General features: G+C 45.8%; 2 protein-coding genes and 1 long non-coding RNA gene across 3 annotated transcripts; all 3 read left to right on the forward strand.

The window, feature by feature from the left end:
* Positions 1–4,082: 4,082 nt before the first annotated feature.
* On the forward strand, positions 4,083–6,059 carry LOC4325137 (transcription factor PCF7-like). Its single transcript, NM_001428190.1, has one exon. It carries the CDS (start codon positions 4,735–4,737, stop codon positions 5,545–5,547), a length of 813 nt encoding a protein of 270 aa, NP_001415119.1. The 5' UTR covers positions 4,083–4,734; the 3' UTR covers positions 5,548–6,059.
* A 3,624-nt stretch (positions 6,060–9,683) lies between these two features.
* On the forward strand, positions 9,684–10,531 carry LOC112936806 (uncharacterized). Its single transcript, XR_003239189.2, has 2 exons — positions 9,684–10,285; positions 10,382–10,531. It is a non-coding gene; the product is annotated as an uncharacterized lncRNA (long non-coding RNA).
* A 4,749-nt stretch (positions 10,532–15,280) lies between these two features.
* On the forward strand, positions 15,281–16,356 carry LOC4325138 (RING-H2 finger protein ATL39). The gene has a single exon (XM_015774822.3). It carries the CDS (start codon positions 15,382–15,384, stop codon positions 16,096–16,098), a length of 717 nt encoding a protein of 238 aa, XP_015630308.1. The 5' UTR covers positions 15,281–15,381; the 3' UTR covers positions 16,099–16,356.
* The last annotated feature ends 2,313 nt before the right edge of the window (positions 16,357–18,669 follow it).

Genomic DNA, 18,669 nt, shown 5'->3' on the forward strand with positions numbered 1-18,669 from the left:
ATTATATATATAATTTAGAAACTTACAATATAAATACAAGCTGACTATTTATTTTAGTGAAAAATATGGTATTATAAATATAACTACACACAATGAATAACTCGCAAGTAATAATATATAATCCGGGTACCAACTAGTTAGGGACTGCAGTGTCATAAATCACCTGTACGTGCATGGTAGATCCAGCCGATTGTAGTCCTTAATGAACAAAAAGATCAAGGCACAAATAATTTTTGCCAAGGACTTGATGATTTGGCCGGATAACCTACGCTTATTTAAGCAGTGGAGGACACGATATCGATCATGAACCTACGAATGATGCAATATAAGACCAAAGTGATTCCAAGATCTTATTTCTTTTCTTTTTTAAGGTAAACCTCAAGAAACAGGATATGAAGTTTTTCTATTTTAAATTAAGAAAAAAAATAGGTGGTCCATTTTATTAGAAAACCCGACGTGAAAACCTAACAATTGCACTATTAATTAGAGGAAAACCAGCAAATTAAACCCACACGGAGAAAAAAAAAAGATAAACTTGTGGTGGCACCACTACTGAGACTGACACATGTCATTGTTGCCAGTCTTACCACAAAACAGATGAGTAGTTCCGACTGACAAACAACTATCTCAAACCACCTAAACACCCCTACCGTGGAGCATAAACTAATGGAGTAGGCATGAAGCCTCGAAGAAGGAAAACAAACATCTAGAATAATGCCAACACCCATTGAGAACACTAGACTAGATTTTCACCCGGATAAAGAGAGAGCCACTTAATGATGACTTCAAGGAGGAAGACGACGCCCACAAGCACCAATGTTGCCAACACCAGTCAGAGACCGGGGGTAAGGCTTTCGCCCATAGCTCCGTCAACCATCAATCACATGTGCAAAAACGGACATGAAGGTGTTATGGGTTATTATTGTTCGGCTAGCCACACCCGACACAAAAGCTCCGATTCCGCCACAGTAAACACAACCACGCCACAAAAGAAAACGATACTACACAAAGATCCTTTTTTTCCTCCTTTTGGAGGGTACAGTCGTTTCAAGATCTATCAATTCAAAACCAATAAATTAATTAAAGGTATGACCCCCTTAATCCATACACAGTTAATATATATATGTACCTGCACGGCGAGAGGAAACCCTTCATTAATTCGTGCCATGCATATGCTGATATGCAACTAACCACGTTTATCTGGTTTCATTCAGTATAGGCATGTCCTCATCAATCATATTTTGCATTGATGCCGAGACAGAGACGGATGGGCAAGTGTACATGTGTTCGATCTTCAGAGGACGATAGATGTGTCTGATCATCGCAAATGGGAGGACGATAGATGTGTCTGATCATCGCAAATGGGAGGATAAGGCCGAAGGGAAAACCGATCATGGGACACGTTTTATATCTGGCAAGGAGAGATTAACCCAGTTTAGCAAACCGGACACGCCCTGGACCCTAAACCAACCCGGCCAACACAGAGGACACCCCCAATAAAACCAATTGTCTGGTCCAAATAATTGGTGCGTATGCATTCAGTGCACGCGGGCAAGAGTTGATGGATCTAGCACACGTTGCAGCCTGCTACTTGTAGTAGTTATTGGAGAAAGAAAAAGACTGTACCTGTGTGATTGCGATGTCGGGATTTACTAACAAAGATGGCAGGCAGGTAGCTAGTATAAGTTCTATATATAAGGAGTCTTTAATATAAGTACTGGGGATGATCTGCCCATAGTAATACTATGTTCATGTCATCATGTGTAAAAAGTCGAGCGTAACATTGTTAGTAGGAGCTGGTTAGTTTTCACATGAATAGTCAATACCGAACTAACTAACTTCATTTGGGAAATCCAGTCACATTTCTGTATATATTGCGGAGTCAAAAGGACAAAAACATATTTATAGCCAAATTAATTACTATATACTGTCTCTATCCTAAAATATAGTAATTTTTAGCTATGAATCTAGACAAACAGTTGTTCAGATTCATATAAAAAAACTTATATTTTGGGATGGAGAGAGTATATGTCTTCTTTCCTCAAAATTGCCTTAAATATCTCCTATGTTGGCTGCGATACTATCCTCTACCGTCTAATTGCCTGCCACACTGTATAGCATACTATAAGTAACAACTAACAAAACCCTAGATGCCCAGCCAACATGAAACTGAATGGAATTTCATACTACCTTCATCAAAAAGGCTCTAATTCTAAGTAGTTATCTAGGTTCATATGTCCAGGTTTGTAGCTTAAAATAAAAGCTTTTCAGCATGGATATAGTATGTGTAAAAAAAATAGTTACAAATCAACCGACAAAATGTTACAAACGTTTTTTTTACATCATAATATTTCTTTTGAAGATTTGCTACTACTCAAGTCTGCATTTTTGTACATATATAGATATATACAGACCCGTTACTTAAGGTGCAATCAAATATAATACTTTGTTGCATATTACACGTCTTTTGACTTTTTTCTTAGTCAAATTTTTTTAAGTTTGACTAAGTTTTTATAAAAATATACTAACATTTTCAATAAAAAAACATATTATCAAAATATATTCAATGTTAAATTTAATGAAACTAACTTGATGTTCTAAATGTTGCTATTTTTTCCTATAAAGTTGGTCAAACCCAAAAGACTTTAATTAAGAAAAAAATCAAGCGACTTATAATATAAAATGGAGGGAGTAAAAAACAAATCCACGCAAATGGAAATTAATTCCATCATATATATTTATATGAACACTAGGCCATGTTTGGAACGCTGGATTTGCTTTTTATTTTGTTGGAATTGAACTACTTCCTATAAAATTCCTATGAAGATCCAACGCTAGGCCTACAAAACTGAAATTGAAATAGATTCAGTTAAATCCCTGCGTTCACAGGGAACACTTCAACTCTAGACGAGTATAAATAGAGTAACATAGACTTACGAATAGAAGTGCTAAATAACTGAACGTATTGTACACATGAAAAACTTTTATATAGTCAGTAACTTCAAACATTAGGTCCTGTGCTCCATCCTGTCTAGAATTGACAGTATTTTGCTCAGGAATTTCACATGAAAAACAATTAACTCTCGCGTATTTGAAGCTTTTCCATTCCTAAGTTTCATAGTACAAATATATTAAAAGGTGCAGTGTATCTACTGAATCCGAATATATGCTAGCTAGCTTAACGAAGATGAAACCCACCCAAAAAAGATGTGATGCATGACCATCACTATAGTTATTCTCCATCACAGTTGTGCTCAGCTTTGCAACTGAATAGACACAACGAAACAGTACACAATCAGCGGGTGGGTGATCTATCGATACAATGCATGCGTGGGCTTCTCCTATTGGTGTAGCACAGTCTTCTCGAGAAAGAGTCGAGTGATGAGAGATTGAGAGGAGGAATTCAATGTGGGCTTCTCCCACGCAATTAAGGTTGGGGAAATTTGAGGGAAATTGGAGAGATGGGGGCGTGATCTCACCAGAGCTAGCTTCTGTCCTGCTGCTCCTGCACCCTGACTCCTGCTGCCCCTGTGAGCCTGTCTGCGGCGCCCCCCTCTCCCTGCATCATCCTATCGATCTATACTTCCATAGCCCCACCCTACCAATCTCTCTCTTCCTCCACTTTACTCACGAAGGAGAAAAAAAAAGAGAGAACAAAAAAATGAGTACAGATATATATATATATATATATATATATATATATATATATATATATATATATATATATATATATATATATATATATATATATATATATATATATATATATATATGATCGCTTGAATAGTGATAATTAAGCAAAAAACACACATGCTTTTTAACAATTATCTTGCCTTTTGGGAGCTCTTTTTTTTTCTTGATCTTCTTTTGGCACCCTCTAAGGGTAGCCAGTACTGCGAGCTGAGCTAGCAAGAGCGAGCTGCGCACAAGCACAAAGCGCTAGATTGCCAAGATAAGATCTGCACTGGGCTAGCTGCGCTACGCTGCGCTGCCCTCTTTTCTTGTCACTTTCACAAAAGAGAGGCCGGCCGGGCGGCTGCACTGGGCGCCGCTATAGCTATTAAGCTGCTGCGACTGTGTGTGTGCGTGCTTGCTCTGCCCATGGAGCTGTGGGGTTCCCATGGCCACTGTATCTTTTTTCCCTCTCATCAGGATGGCGAGCTGAGCTGAGCTGAGCTGAGCTTGGCAAACCCCATGCAGGAATAGAATTTAGCTTCTTGTTTTAATTTTCGCTCTTCTCCTTTCCGGTTAACTGTGGGTGAGAGGGAGCTCAAGCTGGAGGAAGACAAGAACCAGTTGTCCAAGGGCTTAGACCCTTGGACGAGCAACCCTACCGCCAGCGCGAGCACCTTGCACTACCTGCTCCAGGAGAAGGAGAGGGCGCAGCAAGCGCATGAGCAGCTTCAGATCTACCAGCAGCAGCAGGGATTCGGCAGCTTCCTGCAACACCGGATCAGGCAGCCGGCGAGCCGGGGGCCGGGAGGTGGAGGCGGCGGCGGCGATGGCGGCGGCAGCAGCGGCGAGTCGACGCCCGTCGAAGCGCTGGCCACTGCATTCGGGGCAGGCCGCATCGTGCGGTCCGCGGCCGGGCGCAAGGACCGGCACAGCAAGGTGTGCACGGCGCGCGGGCTGCGGGACCGGCGCGTCCGCCTCGCCGCGCACACCGCCATCCGGTTCTACGACGTGCAGGACCGCCTCGGCTACGACCGGCCCAGCAAGGCCGTCGACTGGCTCATGCGCAACGCCAAGGCCGCCATCGACGAGCTCCCCGACCGCGCCGAGGCCCCGCCGCCGCCCGCCGCGGCGTCGACGGAGCAGCCCGAGGCCACCGAGCAGGCGACCTCGACGTCCTACGGGTTCGGCAACACTACCGGCGGCACCATGACCAGCGCCGCGTCGGCCGCTGCTGGCTCCTTCCTTCCACATTCGCTGGGGGCAGATCGAGTCTCCGACAGCGTCAAGTCCCTGTTCCCCTCCTCGTCCACAGCCAGCGGCGCCGCCTCCGCCGGACACGACGAGTACAGGGGATCCCCGCCGGACCTCCTGTCGCGCACGACAAGCAACCAGCAGCCGCAGGAGCTGTGCCTCACCCTACAGTCGAACCAGCACCAGATCTTCAGCCATGTCTCGTCGAACCACCACGGTATGATCTCGAGTGCAGGCGTTCCAGGTTGGCCCGACCACAGCCAGAGAATGCAGGCATGGCATGCCCCGGAGAACAGCACAGGAGACGGCCGCGGCGGCGGCAATGGCGACGGCTACATGTTCGCCATGCCGTCGCGGCAAGGGCTGGACCAGAGCCAGCTCTTCTCGCATGGGGAACCCCTTCAGTCCAGCGGTCGCGGGTGGGCGTCAGCCCGCGCATGGCTAGACCCCCTCGCAGTCGCAGCCATCCACCACCAGCCGTCGACAATGGCTGCCGGACAGGTCGGCTTCGGCCATCTCGTTGGCGGCGCCGGTGGCGGCGGCGGGTTTATGGGGTTTCTCGCGCCGGCGGCGCAGCGGCTTGAGGGCGAGGAGGAGCACGGAAGTGAGGTGATCAGGTGATGAGAAGAGACTGAAGAATTGATGCATGGCGCGCATGCAGGAGGTGTGTGCTTTCTATTAATTAACACACTTCACTGATCTGCTTAAGGGTACGTGTATGTCATTTCATGTAGGATTTTGGCTGATGAAATTTCCCTCATTATTATCTGCTGTCTTCATGCATGTGTAACCAAGGCTTAATTAATTATTAAGAGTACGTTCCCTTGGAACTAGGCAGCTGTTGCTGTTGCATTAGTTGCTATTGCTGTTTTCCCCTTTATTCTCGGCATGGACAAGATGTGATGATGAAGAGATGATATGGTCTATGATCTTGATGGCTTTTCCCCCCTTTGGATCTTTTAATGTTTCTTATATCTGATTATTCTGAAGAAGATTCCGGCCTTTAGCCAATTCGAAGGTTGTCCTAGATCCTGATTCCATAAAGGCGCCAATTTTTTTTTGCAATAATATATCGGCAATATGGGAGGTACAGGAGGATGAAAGCAGTAAAAGGGATTCAGATTAAGAAAAAAGTTTGGCTAATTAAGAAAGAATTTAGACCACTGCAGCTGTTGCTTCTGTTGTATTTCCATGGTGATAATGATAGGAGCAGGGCAGGAACACAAGGGGGGCATCTGCTCTCTACTATAACTATCACTCTACGCTCCTCTATTATTGGAAGAGTGAATGGTATTTTTATCTCTACCTTTCCTCTTTCTTTTCTTTCACTGCTTTGGGTATAGATCCTTTTCATTCACAGACTGAATCTTCTGAAATTGAATGTCATACCGTACTTCTGACAATTGTAGTATGAAAGAGGCTGAGGACAACAACGTATCAACATCCTACCATCTAATTCGGCAGTGGCTAGTAGTGCAGTAGCTTGTCATGTTTGTTTCTTCTTGTTTCTAGGCTGGGACTTTCCTTGTTTTGCATGTAAGCCTCCATATTCTCTGAATTTGCTTGCGGATTCATGAAAATATTACATGCATGCATATCATTGACGATAATATTTACTCCTTTTAAAGGGCTAGCTGCAGCAGCATATGTTTGTGTTCGAACTTTCTCCCCATAGCCGGACCATTAATTAAAATGTTCTTTTCTCTAAAAAAATTAAAAAGGGCTACTGTTTGAGTACATTGTTCATTTTAGCATATTGACTTTTGCTATATATGTTGTGGCCAAATATGACTCGAAGATCTATATATAGTAACATTTAAAAAAAAATGCACGACGGTTCAATAAAGGAAGATTGCTATTATTTTGGCAGAGAAACAATTTTGTGTGGTTGAAAGCAAAAACTATGGATTTTTACCAAATGGGTACCAGGCTAGCTACCAGCTGACTCCCGGCCCCATCCCCCTCCCTCCTCAACTTTTAGATAAATAATCATTTCTTATTTACATAAGTTATTATATAATTTTCTGCATGTCATGGTTGGAACTAATGTTAGTTTTGTATGACAATCTATCTATATATGCATACCTTTACTAAATGGGCGCTCTGAGAAAACTCCCATATTAACTAGATGAATACACCGCCGCGTTGCTGCGAAAAATTAAGTTGCATAATATAGACAAATAAGATGTAATTTGATTGTCAATACGAGAACAATTTGATACAATTTTGAGACTAAAAATAATTGAGATTGCATGTTTTTAAGAAATAAGAGATAATTTGGACCATAGATATATCATCTAAAGGCTAGAAATAATTGGGGTGATGTGGCTTAATGAGAGAAAAGAGAAATAGCATTAACTACAGTTAGTGGGATGAACTATATAAGTATATATGATATATGATCACATAATATTTAGGCTTTAAATGTAGGTCATTTTATCATGGCTGTAGATTTTATTGAGAATCTGTATTAAACAAAACATGTGATTTCTAGGAGGTACCTTGGACTATTTAGATTTATTTTATTTCCTAACTCCAAAATTTGATATTGATAGATCGATATGGAGTTGAACCTATCTTGGATTGGATTTGCTAGAAAACTTTCTTAAGTTTTTTGCCCCCCAAAAAACTTTCAGATTTGTGACCATCGGATCGCCTTAAGATTTGTGCGTGAAGAGAAAAAGTTGCAAGAAATAAATTTTCAAACATGTCACGTGTAAGAATTTAGTGCTAGCTAATCAAACCATAGTTGAATGCAAGTTTTACATAAACTATATAGTAGTTACAGTGCAGTTATACTGTTACAGTGTAGTTACAATGCAGTTACACTTCAATTATACTATAGTTATATCTGAAAGTTTTTTACTCAAAAGACTTGCGGTATTTTTTTAGATACTTCCATCTTGGATTCTCGATGTAGCATTTTATTAGTTTATAGTTTTAAAATCGAAAATCGGTACGTAGTAATTGAGTTGTAACTAATTACTAATATGGATCTTTTCTTTTAATATGATCCCCACGAATTCAGAAAATAACATGTCTTTATTGCGTGAGATTGATGACTATTATAGCTAAATTACAAGAGATGTCTGAGAATTGAACCTCATTTGTTTCAAAAATCAAGCCAGCAGAATCCTTAATGATAATATACGCAAGTCATATGTATGAAATATAAGGGAGTCTATGTCATATATCCCATATGTACCATATAAAATAAATTTAATATTTATCCATATTGATAGTACTATATATGTCACATATCGTACTATATTGTTTTTATTTGACAAAGTGAGTATGTTGATGAGCTAGGCTCAAACAAACCTAGTCTATCCTAGGTAGGATCGATTAGCTTGAGCTTAAAGCTGCCAAGTCTCTAGACTTAATTGATCATCAGCTCGATCGTAGCTTGAGGCCTAGCGCTGTAGCCGTAGGACCACTTCTCCACAGGGAGGAAAAACGTAAATTTTGCCAAAAAGCATGATTGTCCTTTTTTAAGACTTAAAGTTATTATATGGTAGATTAAAGACCAAGTTCAGGGAAATAATTAATCCCCGGTACATCATTTGGATAGAACATCTTATAGTACACAGGACCATACTAAGTATAAGGTCGAGCCAAGGGTGGGCCTAGGATTTTTTGACGAAATATAATAGGGTAAAAATAAATATTTATAGGTAAAACCCCTAGTATTTGGCATGTATAGAATCACATAGTATTAATGGAATATATAGCATACGTATTATGTACTGAATATGAATATGGGCTCTTAGGTTAAATACAACCTTTTTTCATACACATACGCATTACATACCATATATATATTTTTTGTAAAAAAATAAATCTTGGATATTCATCCAAATACCAATAGATTGAGTTGGGCATGCCCCAGCAGGGGTCGGAGTTGCAATATTACCGCATCGACTACATCCATTGGCCTATACTACTAGCATGTACATTGTTTGTAAACCAGTGACCCTTCAGCTACCTTCACTGAAAGGGCATAATTTGAGGTTTGTTGATGAGCTGTAGATTTTGTGTAAGCTTTACTAGACACGAGTACTCAATAAAAGGGTTGTCGTGGAGTTTTCTGTCAAATATGTAGAGCATTGACTACAATGATCAGACAAACGGATGGCATGTGCTCTACCCAAACAGAGAATTCAATATGGTTATTGCTGCAAAAGAAGCCTCTATAATCCAACCAATCTTAACCAAGAGAGGATTAGGATAAGGGCGATAGGATTGTTGTCATGTCAACCTTGACCATATATATAACACGGTGGAGGGGATAGATATGGTAGTGATTTGTGTTCGCCTTAATTAGTTTTTTTTTTTTTGGGGGGGGGGGGTGTGGGGCAACAAACGGTTCTTGGTTGACAAAGAAGCAGGAGGCACGCTTGGGGAAATAATACCACCTTGCTCAATTCTTCGTTTTCCACCACAATTGACAATGTATAAACCCTAAATGTACCACAGTCCATAGAGGTACAATATGCCATGAATAACCCAAAACGACATTCTTTCACTCATTTCACAGAAGGAAAAAGTACGAATTACCACCCTGAACTATTGCGGTCGACCGAATTGCCCCCCTAAACCCGAAAACCAGACATTGCTCACCCCGAACTTTCAATACCGGACGAATTACCCCCCTCGACCCAATCCGGAGTGGTTTTGTCCTACGTAGTATACACGTGGCAATCCAGTCAGCATTTTCTTTTTTAAAAAGTTGTAGGACCCATCTGTCATACATCCCCATCCCCTCTTCCTCTCTCTCTCACGGGGTGCGCAGGGGGAGAGGTGGGCGGTGGCGCGAGCGGCGGCGGCGGGCGCGGCTGGGTGGCGAGCGGCGGCGGCGACGCCACCTCCTCACCACAGCCGCTCCACCCCTTCCCTTCCCCTTCTTCCTCCAGGTCCGGCGGTGACGGCGCGGAGGAGCCGCCGCGGGGGCGTTGTCCTCCGTGTCGCAGCCGGCATTCGCGCACAACGCGCGCGTGGCGGCCACGACGGCGTTCCTGCTCGACCTCGGGGGCCTCCTGGTGTTCGTCGTGCTGCATTGGCCATGCTTGTGCGTGCTATTGGGGGATTGATTGGTATTGGTTTGGAACGATTCGGGCGCCATGATCCGGAGGAGGATTCAGTGAATTTCCCTCGCGGTTGCTCCGACCAAATTTTCATGGCCACATTTTTCTTTCGGTGGATGGCTTTCGTGTCATGGGGAGTTGCAGCGAATGGATGCGATGTAGCCACGCGTGATTCTTGCGAGGTCGAAGGGCAGAGTGATGGATTTAGTAAAAGAAGTGAGAGTTTTCCTATCTGATTATCTCGTCCTCCATATGCTGTGCTAATTCTGGTTAAAGTGAGTGCCAACGGTTAAAGTTCTTTTCATTCATACTTTAGCAAAGCACACCAGTAATGCAAACAGTCTTAGAGTCTTATGTGATGATACCTTCAGTGCAAAAGTTATTCTGAAGACTAACAAGCCGGCGGCGAGAGGAGGAAGAAGGGGAGAGGCCGGCAGCTGGCCAAGGCGAGCTCCTCCTCGTCGTCGGTCGTCGTCCGTGGCCTCGTCGACGGTGTCGTGGGCCAGCGGCTCCACCGTCATGGACTGGGTGAGCCCTGAGACACCGTCTCACGCCGCTGCCCACTGCCCGGCCCGTGCGCCGCCGTCTGCCGCTCCCTCGTCTCGCGCCGCCGCCTGCCCCTCCGTGCCGCGAAGGTGAGGTCGGAGCGGTCGCAGCCGCGGTCGACGGAGACCACCACCTTGGCACCGAGGTGCTTCACGAGGCGGACGGCCACGGCGTTGCCGAGAAGAAGAACGCCACGTCGGCGGCGATGAGCGTAGCCCGGTCTCTGCGGCCACCGCGGCTGGCGTCGCGCATGGCGACGAGCTCCTGCCGGTTCCCCTCCTCGTTTCGCGTCGTCGCCGCCGCACACCGCCGTGCCCGTGCGTGCCTGCGGCCACGCGACTGACGCGAGAGAGAGATTGGGAATAACCAAATAAGTGAAGAGTAGGTATGACAGGTGAGTCTCACCATTTTTTTAATGAAAAATGCTGACTGGATTGCCACGCGGACGCAATGTAGAAGAAAACAGCTCTAAATTGAGTTGAGGGGGGTAATTCTCCTGGTACTAAAAGTTCAGGGTGATCAATATCTGGTTTTCTAGTTCAGGGGGTAATTCAGTCAACCGTGATAGTTCAAGGGTATTTCGTACTTTTTCCTTTACATAATGATTTGTCATGAGATGCTCTTGTTTTTGCATGCTCCTAGATCTCTCCCCTGCCAACTCTCATGCTCTCATGACAAATCATGTTTGGTACGCAACGTGCGCAGTTTTGTGCCTTCAATAATTATGAAATTAAGTGGGCTTTTGGATGACATCTCTAATCTCGTAGCAGGAAATCATTACTGATCATAAGTTCGTAAGAAGAAAAATTAATCAGTAGAGACAGATTGTTTCTGTTACGTCGTTAAAGGAAGTAAAAGCGCAGAACGGAAAAGCTGCCATTAGGGGTAAAAAAGTTAGTTCTCTCTCTATCTATCTCTGATCTCTCCCTCTCCCCCCTGTGCATTGCAGAAATGCAGAGTGCATTGGTAGCGAGCTCAGCTCAGCTCATCAGTCATCAGCTTGCTCGATCAGACAGCAAACATGATAGGTAAAGTATGGCATGGCACACAATGATTGCAGGCTCTCTTTCCCATTTGAAGATGCTGAGGATAGGTCACTTTCTACTGCCATAGGAGCAGATCCCCAGTAGCCAGCTAGGCCACGCTCTTTTGCATATAGTGCTCACAGACCGTTGTACTTTCTACCTCTATCTTATGGCTAGCGGAGAAGTAGCTAGAAAAATAAACGAAATAAAGATGCAAAAGAATATCACCGTCGATCTCCCACATTTTTCTTCCTTGAAGTGCTCTCTCATTTTAGACGAAATGCTCATATGTACCTGTCGGTTTGTCACATGTAGAACACTTCTTATCGGTATAGCGATCAAAAGAAAAATATCGGACGCTTCAATTTCCCAACCAACTACATGCTTCTCTCCCCACGCTATCACACACACATATTATTATTTTTTAAAATGTTTTTTTCTCATAAATTACTTATCCGATATACGATCCGATTACATCACTATATCCGTTGTAATTAATCTTTATAACAAGATATCACATGATTATATTCTAACTAAAAAACACGTATTTTAAACCGTTGAAACTCAATGTTTCATACGCTATAGCGACATGTTTCATTGTGTGTTTTTACCATGTTTCACAAAAAAAAAATTCAATTGTTGATTTTTTTTTAACCTTGTATGACTTAATGTTTAATCAGATGGTCAACTAAAATATTTGACCACCCGATTTTTTTAAGGGACTCGGCCATCCGATATGTAGCTCTCTGTTAAAGTGTGTGTGTGTGTGTGATCTAGGTCACTATATTCATTTGGAACGAGAGCTTAGCTAGATGGAAGTACTATACCTTAATTAATCGATGATCCGAGAGATTAATTATCCCTCCGTTCTAAAATAAGTACAGTTTTGCAACGCTTTACCGTTCGTCTTATTTGAAAAAAAATTGTGATTATTATTATTATTATTATTATTAGATGATAAAACATGAATAATATTTTATGTAAGACTATTTTTTTTAAAAAAAATAAAATTTTTAAATAAGACTGACGGTCAAACGTTGGACACGAGTACTCACGACTGTATTTATTCTGGGACAGAGGTAGTAATTAACTAATCAAGTAATAAATTAATTAGTACTCTGATGAGATGCAGCTCTGGATTCAAGGAGGCATGATGGGCTATGGCTTTTCCGGCCGGGAACGAGAAGATCTCTCTCGATCGCTACTCTTCCGGACTCCCGTTGCCGCCACCCCCCTCCCCTCTTCCTCTCCCTCCCCCCCCCCCCCCCCCCCCCCCCCCGCGGCGCCCCCGCGCCGCCGCAGATCTAGCCTACTTCAAAGAGGCAAAATCTTTGTCGCCTCCCTCATTGGTATCCTTTGCTTTGCTCGTCCAACGCGATGAGAAAAGCCGCGCCCTGCAGCACACGTCGCGTTCGCCCCGTCGCCGCAAAAACGTATCTGTGCTTCTCCCCTCGCGCGCGCGCGTCCGGCCGGTCTCTCGATCACCTCAGCTTGTCCCAGCCGTCACCGTATGTCCGCGTTGCGCGCGCCCGCGCGCCTGTGGCCACGATGACTATACAAGACATGGGCGACGCGCTAGGTTAGATCGATCCTTCGCCGGTTCGCCCTAGCGGCCAAGCCAGTTTATAGCCATTCCGAGACGAGAGGAAACCTGCACCTTATTCTAACCAGCTACCGACCAGATCGATCGCATCGCGTCGTTTTGGGGGATTCGCAACACGTACGTACACGGAGATGAGCGCGCGCCTGCAACGTCGATCGCCAAGACGGCGCATGTCGACGATGGAGTCCATGCATGACGGATGCTCGTGCCAAAGGCGCCAAAAGATGGCATTCCCGCGATCATGCGGCATTGCTTCCTCTTCTCTCCCCTTTGCGAAGAATCATGCTGTATCCTTTTTTTGTTATTGTTGTTGTTGTTGAGAACTGAATCATGCTGTATCGATGCCTGCCCGTGATGAAACATGCTGGTTTAGTTTGGGTGAGGCCTGAGGCGGCGCCTGTGCCGTTATTCGGCCCAGCAGGCAGGGCGATTGTCGGGCCTAATTAAACGAAGCTAAGCCGACCAGATGGAGTTTGCTTGGACCACGCGATGTTGTATACTTGTATATGGGCCAAATCAAAGAATAACCCTGCAAAGCTATACCTTGGGCCAACTATAGTAATTAAAAGCTTAATTCTTAAGTTAAACATTGGGCCAGACAGTACAGCCATGTCTCGTTCAGTCGTTCGCATGCTATAAGTTCGAGAAACAGATATCGTTGTCATTCCTTTGGCTAAGCATCAACAACGGGGAAACTAAAGAAAGTGCAAGTGCATGCACCTCTCTGGCTCGATCTCTCCGGTCTTTACACCTGATAAAAGGGAGCTCAAACAATTTGGCCATTCCCGCTAGAGTTTTGAGGCAATCAAGGTGCAGATATACCCGATGAAATTTGTTGTCGAGTATTGTAGCCGAAGAATCTTCTGCCGCTTAACTATACAAGCAGCTCTGCGGCAGCAGCACCAACTTTAGTGTACGGTGTCTTCAATTCTGAACGTACTACTAGGAGTACTCCATCTCTGTAGTTTGAGCCAAAAAGGAGGGCATTGCCACTGCAGCACTGCCATGCTGCATGCATGCCATCCCAGGCTCACTCACACAGTCATCCTTCGGACTCGTCCGCGGACTCTGGATGAATGAGAGCAGGTTTTCATCACTGCTCTACTAGTGCTCTCGACGCCAGAAATTGGCATCAACTGAGGCATACTCCTATCCTACCTGGCCATGGGCCACCTGGGGCACCATCCTACGACTGCTCACTGGTGGATTCCTTCGTACTCGTCGGTACGGCGCCGAAGCCTTGAATTTCGTATCAGGCCGTGAATGAATCCACTCGAAACAAGTGAACAAGCCTTTGGAATACGGATATGTGTTCTGTTGATCCAACCTTAGTACAGAAGTAAAGTGTACTCCAATCAAGTACTACTCCTCCACATCAACGAACTTGACAGTTGACAAGACATAGAGGCACTTGACAGCCGTGTTGCCATACAAGGAGAGCCAATTAATCAGTTCACAAAAGCTCAGTTCACCCTGCTGCGATTACTCCCGTAACCATCGTGAACAATGAATAAACAAACCTTCACGAAACAGCCAACCAAACAGCTGCCGAGTGTCACCACCAACCAACCAGCGCAAGATCTCGCATGAAATCCTCTTCCTTTGTCTCTCCATCGCGGGGGCTATTTGCTGCGTCGGCGCACCGTCGGCCGCCTACAGGGCCAACACCTGGCTGCATGGCCCGCGGCTGCCGTGCCGTGCCGCACTCGCGCGACGCGCGCTTCCCTCCGGGGCTAAGAAATCCCGGGGAAAATCCGCACCGAGCAACCGACGTGTTCCGCGGCGATTCGAGTCGCCATCAAGTCGCATCTTGTCGTGGGGACATGGGGGACTAATGGCCACGTAGGAAACTCAAACACCCGCACCGTCGAGGCCCCGCCTTTGCCCCCACAACCGCGAACCTGACAGGCACACGAACCGGACGAGCACTCACCAACCCGCTGCGCCCAACGCGAGCGTCACGGTCAGTCGCACACGTCCGAGGCCTATAAACCTAAACCTGCCACCACTAAACCCTCCCAAATCAAATCATTAGCCAAGGCCAAGCAGGCGCGGCTGCTTAGCTTATAAAGAGACCAGATAGTACTACTCAGCTTAGCACACCCAAACCGCGCGCCATCTCACCAAACCAAGGGAGAAGCTTAGCTCCGCCAACTAGCTCGCGCTCGCGTGTAGCGGATAAGCGGAGTATCGATCGATGGATCGGACGTCAGCCGTGCCGGGGAGAGTGAGCGACCCGGGGTCCGCGTGGTTCGGCGGCGGCGAGAGGAGCTCGTCGGCCGGGCCGGGGCGCAACGTGCGGCTCATCGCCACCGCCGTCGCCGCGTTCGTGTCCGTGCTCGGGCTGGCCCTGTTCCTCCACCTCTACGTCTGCCACGTACGCCGCCGGAACCGCAGGCGCGCGGCGGAAGCGGCCGCGCTGGCGACCGTGAACGCGGGGGCGCCGCCCAAGCAGGTCGGGCTGGACCCGTCGGCCATCGCGGCGCTGCCGACCGCGGCGTACGGGAAGGTGGCGGGCGGCGACGCGGCGGGCGGCACCACCGAGTGCGCCATCTGCCTCGGCGCCATGCAGGAGGCGGACGCGGTGCGCGTGCTGCCGGCCTGCCGCCACGTGTTCCACGTCGCCTGCATCGACAAGTGGCTCGCGTCCAGCTCGTCGTGCCCGGTCTGCCGCGCCGGGGTGGAGCCGCCGCCGCCGCCTCCGTCAACGGCGGCGGCGAGGTGCGTGCACGAGAAGCAGGACGCGGAGAAGGAGGAGGCGGCCGCCGGTAGCTCGGCGCCGGTGCGGGTGCTCGGCGCGTCGCTAATGAAGATGCTGAGCAGGGAGAGACCGTCGCCGAGGAGGCAGCCGGGAGTCCACGCCGTGGAAATGGAAGACTTGGAAAGCCAGCTGCCGCGGCCGCAACAGCAGTAGCATATGCGGCGAATAATCAGCGGCCATTTTTAAGCCATTTTTTGTTTCATTTTTCGCTTCGTTTATACATCAAGCGTTCCATGTTGGTTCAGTATGAACTACATAAGTGTGTAAGTGTTTTTCTTTATTAGGAGAACGAAAGTTCTCCATTAGGTGTTTGGTGCTTGTAGCTGTCAAAGGAAAGGAGCAGACCCGTCTCTTGTATTTGTACAAAGAAGGGAAAGTGGATAAAGCTCTGATGGAATTTCTCTAGGCAAAGTGGGAGTTGCGGTTGAGACCCATAGATTTTTTTTTGCCCAAGTGTTCCCCTTTTCAGTGCTTGTTTGGATGAGGATGATTTAACTAGGATTTTGTAGTTCAACGGCTGTTCACTCAATTTAAGGGAGACAAATCCTAGTAGTATATTTTTGAACTGCAAACAGCATGATCACGGTGACGACGCCTTAATTACACTAGGTAATCCTGTCATTTAGGGAGATGAGAGAAGAGGACGAGCAAACAAGACGGCACTGAAAAGATAAAGTACTCCCAGATTTACAAAGTTGGACCTGGGAATACCTTTATCTTTTGGGACACTGAAAAGAGTGCAAAGTTTATATTTTCTTTGTCATTGACATCTTTATGATTTTTAGACTAAAAGACGTTTCCCCGCATTTTAGTTTTAAACCCTCTTCGAAACACATAGTTGTAAAAAACATAAGAATTGAAAAAACTCTAGAAATAAAATTAAAAACACAGAAAAGCTTTAAAATTGTATTGTAGTAGTAGTTTGATAAACACGTAGGAGTAACATAGGAATTAACAACCATAAGAAGATGAAAATACGTGGTAGAGTCTCTTGCTTGTTTTCAATGGGGAGAATATGATTTAATCCTTTATTTCAAAGATTTCTTAAGATTTTCTTCTATAGGATGGAAATTCTTTAAATTTCTTATACTTTTCATACAGATCAAATGGGCCAGTCTATTGACTTCTGCTACAATATTCTACCCCAATTACCATGTTCATAAATACCAACAGGAACAAAATCACACATTTTTGGACTACAGCGATTTTTACAAGCTCTAACATGTCATTTTCGGACGAACAAACATTTTTGGGTCACGGTAGGTACGCTGTACGCACTAGTGCACTACATATGCGTATGGGTGGCATGGCATGCATCTGCATCTCCAAGTCAACCGATCAATACCCAAACATTTCTCTACTATTTCAAATTTCAACGTGGTACCAGTGCGCCGTGGCGATCGCAAGTGCTCCCAATCAACGCAGAGAACAACAACAGTGCTCTTCACTGCTCAGTTACGCACGCACGCACCCGAAGCGCGCGAGTCAAATGCAAGCACCAGTCAGCTCCACACTCCACTGCTCCAGCTAGCTACTCCACTGGCGCAAGGAGAGGAAATATATAGTAGTATATATTTACAGTCAAGGTCTCGCTCTCGCTGGCGTCGCCATCGCGATCGTGCCAGGTCTTGCATTGCAGGAGCGCATCGGTTCTTCCCGCCTCGCCTCTTTGCGCAGTCACGCTGCCAAGAAAGAAAGAAAGAAAGAAAGAAAACAAAAGGGAGCAGAGCGCGCGAGGGGAGGGAGAGAGTGAGTGGTCTTCCGACTCAAAAGCTTGGAAAAGTGGGAGCACAGATTTGTTCTCCAACTCGAAAGCAGCGATCTGTGACTTGGAAAGTCGCCGGTGACGCCTGCCGTACCGGCCGGCCTGGCGAATCCGGTTGGATGGCCGGAAAAAGATCGTGCACACACACATACACACACAAGCTAGCAATCCGTCGAGCCGACTGATTAACCGAGCGGTGGTTGGTTGGATCGCTGCCTGACTCCGGCCATGGATGAGCAAGCAAGCACCAACCCGAGAGACAGGCGATTCAGCTCGAGTTACATGTGTGCATATAAGTGCTTATGACCTCCCCCAGTGCCTTTGAATATAGGGTAGTCCCAAATCCATGTGTTGGGGGCGAGATAAACATGCCGATGTCGCTAGCATCGCACTCACATATTAAATTGGATGGCTGGTAATTGAGCTTTGTGGATTATACAAGTTTCAGGGGCATCAGGAGTGAGTGCAGAACCTTACCAAACATGCTCCCAACTATGATCATGATTATACTAAGATGCTGCAGCTTGGGCCAATCGAGGGCACTAGGCAATAGGACTTTAGAGGGAATTGATTCGCCCATAGGTGGATGATCAAAAGCAACAGGATAAGGTTATTCGATAGAAGCATCGCGTGATTAATCAGTGCTACTGCTACGAAGCCATAGGATAGCATGGTTGAGGATAATGATAGTACCACATTTGGAGTAGCCGACTAGGTCCTTTCAGACATCTTTTTCACAATCAGAAGAGATTTGCTTATCTATGGGCGATGATCTGATTCTGGATAACCCCTCACTCCCTATCCAGAGGCAATGTTTGCATCAAGCGAACACGCTCGTACACGCACTTTTTCCTACGAAAGTTCAGACGGCTAACATATCATTTGATAAGTATAGTTTACATATTTATAAAGTTGTTGTAGCGCAGGTCTAAAAAGTCTGACCACATACAATCCTTAAG

The sequence above is a fragment of the Oryza sativa genome, chromosome 1 (assembly GCF_034140825.1).
Source record: "Oryza sativa Japonica Group chromosome 1, ASM3414082v1".
NCBI classification, from domain to species: Eukaryota; Viridiplantae; Streptophyta; class Magnoliopsida; order Poales; family Poaceae; genus Oryza; species Oryza sativa.

Bases quoted from the DNA above. Each gene is read 5' to 3' on its own strand.
- LOC4325137 (NM_001428190.1), top strand. From the start codon at position 4,735: ATGCGCAACGCCAAGGCCGCCATCGACGAGCTCCCCGACCGCGCCGAG.
- LOC4325138 (XM_015774822.3), top strand. From the start codon at position 15,382: ATGGATCGGACGTCAGCCGTGCCGGGGAGAGTGAGCGACCCGGGGTCC.